The sequence below is a fragment of the Diadema setosum genome, chromosome 5, assembly GCF_964275005.1.
Source record: "Diadema setosum chromosome 5, eeDiaSeto1, whole genome shotgun sequence".
Classification (NCBI taxonomy): domain Eukaryota; kingdom Metazoa; phylum Echinodermata; class Echinoidea; order Diadematoida; family Diadematidae; genus Diadema; species Diadema setosum.
The window spans coordinates 32,781,596-32,789,169 of record NC_092689.1 but is presented as its reverse complement, the minus strand read 5'-3'; the positions used below and the strand labels follow the sequence as shown (position 1 = coordinate 32,789,169).

At 38.5% G+C, this 7,574-nt stretch overlaps 1 protein-coding gene across 1 annotated transcript in view; it reads right to left on the bottom strand.

Annotated features, from left to right (window-relative positions):
• Nucleotides 1–2,373: 2,373 nt before the first annotated feature.
• LOC140228685 (uncharacterized) overlaps nt 2,374–7,574 on the bottom strand; it is a 29,486-nt gene continuing 24,285 nt past the window's right edge. Inside the window, exon 10 of the mRNA XM_072308949.1 lies at nt 2,374–3,832. Within this exon, the coding sequence (XP_072165050.1) occupies nt 3,551–3,832 (282 nt within the window). The 3' untranslated portion in view covers nt 2,374–3,550. The remainder of the gene's footprint in view (nt 3,833–7,574) is intronic.

Here is a 7,574-nt window from a genome sequence, read left to right as displayed (position 1 = left end):
TACGTATACATCTAACGTGTTGGTTTCATATTGAAACATCATTCGGTAAGAATATAATCTGAATATTACTGAGAAAAAAAGGAAGAAATAGCTTATTCCGTTGTCTGTTGCTATCGTGTGACTAAGTTGATGTCAAATCAAACTTATGCCGTATGTAGAACACTTGTAGTACGACATTTGATACTTGTTTCTGATTCAAAGCTAACGCATGACAGAAAACAATATGTACTTACTCTAAATACTGAAAATGAAAAATAGGACTAGCAATGATGCGTACAATTATTTTTTTTTTATTTTATTTTTTTTTAAACGCAGGTCTGTACAATAACACTGAATGCGAAGCGAATCTCTACTATTACCAGTCATTCAGCATCTTGCTTAGACCACTTTCGATTCAAAAATGCAAACATTCTTGTGGGCTGAACACATGTTCTTTCATTTATACAAAGATATAAGGTCGTAATTATATAATTATCTACGGCAAGACGTGTAATTTCCAGTGCCCTTTTTTTTTATTATGTCGGGCTCAAGGGAGCCAATATTTATCAATCTCGACCCCCACTTGTGACATCGTAAAGGGCAGCAGATTATTATTAATGTGACCAATCACATGCAATCAACCCATTTGTCACGCGGATAATCCATTATGTCCCGATTAAAAGAGGCATTGGTACATTTAATTGCCCTGTTACAGACAATTCACATTCTAAAGCAGACAACATGTTACATCCCATGGGATGAGATTCTGGTATGAAGCTTACAGTACTATCACCGTCGTCTATTATTTAGACAAGAATAACATCCTACAGATGCATATTGAACTCTATGAAAGTGAAATGCACAATTATTGTGTAGATTGGTCGGGTTTGTTGATTATCAACGAATGAATACAATATGTACGCATTCGACGATGTACAGTACATATATTTTGCGATATAGGGACAACTTCACGCAAGAGCGTTCATGTGCAAACTGGTTTTTGAGGTAGTCTCTTAAAATTACAGACGTGTACTTCTTGTCGACTATTCGTGATAAACCAGTTCGCCTGACAACACTGCGTGAAACTGTAGGCTGAAATATAGTAATGCAAAGAGCGTTGCTCTCAGAAATGAATAAGCCATGATTAAAAGATGTATAAACCGAGTTTTAAACGTGGTTGTGCTTGTAGCATGATGTATTCATATAGACATTTCTGAGATTTTGATTTGCCTGCAAATGATATGTTCTGTAAAAAAAAGAAAAGAACTTTCCAAGCTGTGAGTTTTTGTTGTTGTTATCGAAGAGGATTTATTCCCAAATAAATACACTGTTGCTGCGATGATAATGATGAAATCAAATATTCGTCATCCGACTCTGTTTCTAATTGTCTAAAAAATTTAGGATGAAATATGAGAAATTCAGTTGTACATCTTCTCATGCATTTCATCTCAATCTTCCACACTTTTCTTCAGTAATTTACATGTCACCTCTCTTTCTACTTCCACTCCCTTTTTGCTTTCTCTCTTTCAAATTCCATTTGTTTGTTTATGTGCTTTTGTTTCTTGCTTGATTGTGTGCTCTGTGATTCATCTGTTGGTATGTTTCTTTATTCTGGGTTAACTCTGGCTACATATCAAGATATGAAGAGTTTGTTTGCAAAAACCGATAAGTCCATATTTGCCAAATGGAGATATTTGCGATTAAAGGTCAAGAAAAATAAAGAGAATAATAAGAAAATTCTTCCTTCTTTTGACCATAACTTCAACAATGTACCTTTATATGTAGTGACCAATATATCATTTAAAAGGTATTATTTTTTACTTTATGACAGAGACCGTACTTCAAAATCTTCAAAAATGGACATATTGGGTTTTGCAAACAAACTTTTCATATTAATCACAATATTTAGATATCAATTTCACTTTACTCTGGGTCATCTTTCACCTGTCCTCAAGCATACAAATACTCATTCATCATTGTTGGAACTATTTCCTCATCTTCTTTTGATTTTTTTGTCACAAAGGAAGGCAAAACCTACATAACTTTGAGCTTGATTTTCTGAAGTATCAGTCAGGACATACAGAGAAACAGAAAAAGAGACAAAGAGACAGCAAGAAAAAGAAAGAGAGAGGGAGAGAGAGAGAGAGAAAGGAGAAACAACTTATCTTTACCACAGGTAGAAAAAGCATTGAAAACAATTATCTTTTAAGTTCATGTACTTATCAGAATTGTTCTGCCCACATACGGTGGCATATGAAATCAAATCTATTTTGTTGATGTGGATGTAAGCTTGACTAGTTATGTATGCTGTGCAAACCAAGGCATTACATAGAAAAAAAAAACTGTGAAAGCCATGTAATATTTTATGAAGGAAATTGTCTCCTGAACAAAGCAAGGTAGGTGACTCTCAATATCTCTTCATGCATGCAAACAATCAGCTGACCAGTCAGCTGACCAATCAGGTGACTAATCACATGACCTCATTTCATCACTACATCAACACTTCAAGAGGCACAGGTACAATGGCTTTCAATTGACAATTCTGTACACAATTTACTTGACACTTGTTTTTTTTTTTTCTTTTGTGACCCACAGGTTATATCAACCCTTTCTTGTGAATACACTGTACACAGTTTTACACAGTATACACATGGATGGATGGGTGCATTGCAAACATCACTATATTATATACATCACAATATATCATAATATATATACCGGTATGTACACACACAAACATTAGTACCAATTCCTGATCAAAGTACATAAGGCTTTATATACATCAATAATGATATTACAGTTAAATGGTTTACACATGCATGTCTATAGCACTTTGTCGCCTGACTCATGGTACAGGTGTGGGGATACCAGTTAGACACCCCCCTCTCCCTCCCCCCCCCCCCAGCACTTAGTAGTTAAAATCAAAGGTTACAGGTGTTCACATGAGTTCGTTACCTGCTTCACGTCCCCACCAAAATGATGCCATACCTTAGTCATTTGTTTGCTCTTTTGTTTGTTTTTGAAGGCAGCTTCTTTATTTCTTGAGTCTGATTTGAATGGTGAAGTAACCTTAAGATTCCTTCAACTGCGCCCTTGTTAGTGCTCTCGTATAAATCAGATAAAAAGATTAACAATTTTCTGTCCTCCATATAAAACAACTTCAAAAGAACAAAAGGTATGCTAAAAGTAGCCCAATATCTCAAACTCTGAGCAAAATTAAAGGGAAGATTCTAGAAAAAAAAAAAGAGAAGAGAACTGAGCATGGTGACATGAAGATTTGAACCCAGAGGGAAAAGTGGAATGCAAATATATTTTTATTGAAGGCTCAATAAGTAATCCATGTCAAAATAATTAAAGATGTCATCATTATCACGCTAAAACAAAACCCCAAACTTTCCTCTTATTCGAAAATTAATGAAGAAATAGGTATCACACGTCGCCTGGAAACTGTCTGAGGGAACTATATCATATCAATCGTTCACACGTATACTGATGGTTTTTTTTTTTTCATCAAATGTGCTCATATCTGCTCATGGAAGGAACAGAACACGGTGCCTGTGAATTCAAGCTTCTATGCAGTTTCTACAGCCTTCTGGGCGGGTGGGGTGGGGCGAGTCGCAATGGGCGGGATGGGGTCGTTGAGGGGCAAAGGGCGGAGCAGGGGTCCCTTGGCGTTGATGATGTCGGAGACCGCCAGCTGGGCCTCCCGCATATCCACTTGGTTGACCGGCCGCAGGGAGCGGAGCTTGGCTGAGGTGATGGAGTCGTGGTAGCGCACCTGGGGCTTGGGACCTCGCTTGATGCGGTTCCCCTCCTTGACGACCACACCCGGTGACAGCTCCATCGACTCAATCTGGGGCGGTGATTAAAGAGAGAAAAGAGGAAATGATGGTGATGGTGAGTTACATAACTGAGAATACAGACAAGTACATTTATGCTGTAACAAGACATGTGGCCAAAGTGGCTTTGACAAAGAAGAATGGAAACAAAACAAAAAGTCAGCTTTTATCCACATCCTAATTGACTCGCCCCCAAAGAGTTTTGATTTTTAAACCACACACACCTTATTTCAAGGATTACTCTATGACATAAAACCAAAATTCAGAAGTATATGCATTTGATGAAACAAAATCAAGGCTACTACATTTGTCTTTTGTTTTCTTTTGCTTGTTTGTTATTCTGGTTGCTTCCAGCTGTGTTCAAGTTTAGAGTGCTTGCATCTAACCAAACATATGCTAGCAAGACAAAGATGATATCCAGAGATTACAAACTTGAGAGAATGGAGTTAGTCTAAACAATGATAAAAACATACATTATAAAGCACAGCAGTGGGCACATTGATGAGGACAAATACCAGAACATTGAAGTCTGTATAATTTAGTCATGTTTCGTGGGAAAAATACAGCTGGCTTCCTGATAGATATCCACTGCACTGGCAGAACACCCACTCACAAGAAACTAACTGCACTGAGAATGCTGATGAGAGCAAAGTGGAAAACAGATGATTTCACAACTTTGACCATGGTTTGTCTGCACTGGACCTATTAAAAACTGAAATGAGGAAAACACATATCTATCTGTCTATCTACCTATGGATCTGTCTTTCTCTCTCCATATGTACACAGATTACATTACACTGACAATACGCTATCATTAATAAAAACTCTCAACAAATAAAGGAGCATCCAATCATACAAACACACTCATACACACAATCTCAAGGTCAAACTGGTTAGGTTTAGCAGTTTGTTGGCTCCGTACGCTAGATGTCCCTGGTTCAAGCCCTAGAGTGAGATCAACAGAGCCACTGACCACTTGCGTTAACAAACCGAATGTCCCATCAATTTCCAATCAAAACTCCTGCATACTCCACTTCTCTCTATTGCTAAAGTAGCCTGGCTACGAGGTCTGTTTCACAACCTTTCTCGTAGAATGATTCAGAGATTCCCGGACCCCTCAAATTTGCCTCAGCCTGCAATTCTACCTTTGCTACCTACAACAAACATTCAGTAAATTCAAATGACTTGACTTTCCATTTTTGTGAGGGATGATTTGCTTGGTGTACATAACGTACATGTATGTAAAAGTTGGGATATGGACAGAAAAAGATCGTAAAAAGAATGATACTTCTGCAACATCCACTTCTTCTTCAAAACTTGCTTTTCGTGCCACTTGAAGCTACTGAAAATTTGTCCCCCCCCCCCCCGACTAACTAGAGCCATCAATATATCAATAAACAACTTATATTCTCCACATAAAGGGTTACTTTACATATCACAGCAATTAGGCTCTAGCAGTTCTCTAGCTAGTCACAGATATACAACCATCATTTGCAAAGTATCCAACTCTTATTTTCCTTACTAAGCACTCTAGCTGGCTGCCATTTTTCTGGTGTGCCTATGCCAAAACAAATGACATAACATTGGCGATAGGACATCTCGCTTATGAAAGGGCACATGAAGTTTGTGTAGAATGTGAAAAAGTAAACATGTTGTCTCTTGGAACCAATGAAATGGGTAGACAATATTTTCTCTAACTATCTACCCACGCAAGGCAAAAGGGCAATGATGCAGGACCCTCTTGGTTTGACCCCATTGACTAGCAATAGTCAGCAAAAATTAATGGTATCTACCGGGCACATTGTGCCATACGAGAAGAAGGTCTCCTACACTATGAGAAATGGCTTAAATTGTATCTCTCTGAGGGAGTGACCGAAATAATCTTTTAAGAAAATTGCACAGAATCCTATTTTTCAGGCCTGCTGATAGCTATAGTCCTTTGGGGAGTATGGGGGGGGGGGGGGGGTTAAACAGGGAGGAGATGTCCTTGAACAGCACAAATTAAAAATATCACTAAAGATGATCAGCTGACCAGCTGGCTATCCGAAGTACAACGACTCCAACACATCCCTTCATCAGACTTCATTTAACAGGGATGTACTAGTAGTGACTTGCCTTCAAACATATCCAAACATTCAACACACAATCTTGCTGTATACAACACACAGTATAGAATGAGAACATCGTTACTGTACATCTGAATGGCGGTGGCTGTCCTTGGCTGGCGCAAGAGTCTAAATTTCAACCCAATTTCAGCTGCAGAGGGCATTAACTAGGAGAACAGCATTTGCAAATGATATCAGCTCACACCAAGGATGGATTTGGCGGCAACTGATGAAATATTTCCTGGATTTCCCATTAGTCTCTTTCCCCATTTGTGTTGTTTCCCCAGTAAGTTCCACATAGAAATATTAAATATCTAATATTTCATGTACACATCTGAAAATCTGGACATTCATCACACAATGAGCACATATCATATGGAAAGTTGTGCCACACTGATTATACATGATACTGTTTGGAGGTATGAACAATCAGTCAGCTTCTATGATGGCTGGTCAACTTCTGCAAAAGACTCCCTCATTCCAGTATTAAATGTTCATCAAATAGAGGTTGCTATGAGTACAGGCCTTAATGCACCGATCACTAATGCGACATTGAGGGGATGTAATCACTTTGTCTGACTGCAAAAACAGGATGGCACTAAAGATCTGATCTAATAAATTCAGCCTGTGTATTCCATTATAAAAAGCAATCAACAGGTTTGTGATCTGGAGGGACTTGCAGGGCCTTAGCAACAGTGACTGTTGCCTTTAGGAACACACGCCTCCCTTTTCCATCCATTTGTGGTAGCAGATGGGACAAACATCACTAACTATTCAAGTTTCCTCCTGCTCCGAGCAGATACTTTGGGCTCTGCTTTGCCACATGCTGAAAGTGACTGTGATTGGCAACTTCACGCGTCAAACCTCATTGCTACCAAACCAGGATGCACATGGCCAATTGATGGAAGGGAGCAAGGCAAGACACATTAAAGGACAACATCTGCGTGTCCCGCCCCATAATAATCTAGCAGGATTTTGAAGACGGATGTAAACACGGCACAGTCATTTAAGGCTTATTTGTGTTCATGAATAACAGGACTAAACCTATGTCAATTTGACAGTCGGTTACACAATTGACGGGTAAAATAAGTCTTGCAGTTGCTTGTGGATAAAAAGTTTTGATACATAACAGACCGAGTGAAGCTCTTGGTACTATTGTAGTACAATGATGAGAGAATCTGCCTTGGATTGCTGAAAACGCCAGTGAATCATTATGAAGAAGAAACCATATCGATTTGAGGGTTATTGTGTTTTTTTGTTGTTGTTGTTGAAAACCTGACAAATCTTGTATGGCATCTTGTGTCCTTTCGACTTGGAAGATATATGAACCTTTTTCTTTTTCTTTTTTTGTGAAGACAAGCAAGGCCTTGCAAAACATTCTTTCTTGTGGTTCCCCTAACTGCAGAGGAAGTGAGAGTTTGCATGGGGTGGAGGTTTGAAATATGCACTGCTGAATGTTCTTGAAAAGATGACTTATCTAATCTCACCATATTCCATTTTAGGTCATGATCACATGTATAAGCACGAGATATATTCATAAACATACACACACAACACAAAACAAAACAAAACAAACAAAACAAAGAACATAAGACACCCTGTTTGGACCGATATTATGACTTATGGTGATCTCATTCAAAAGTCTATGGAA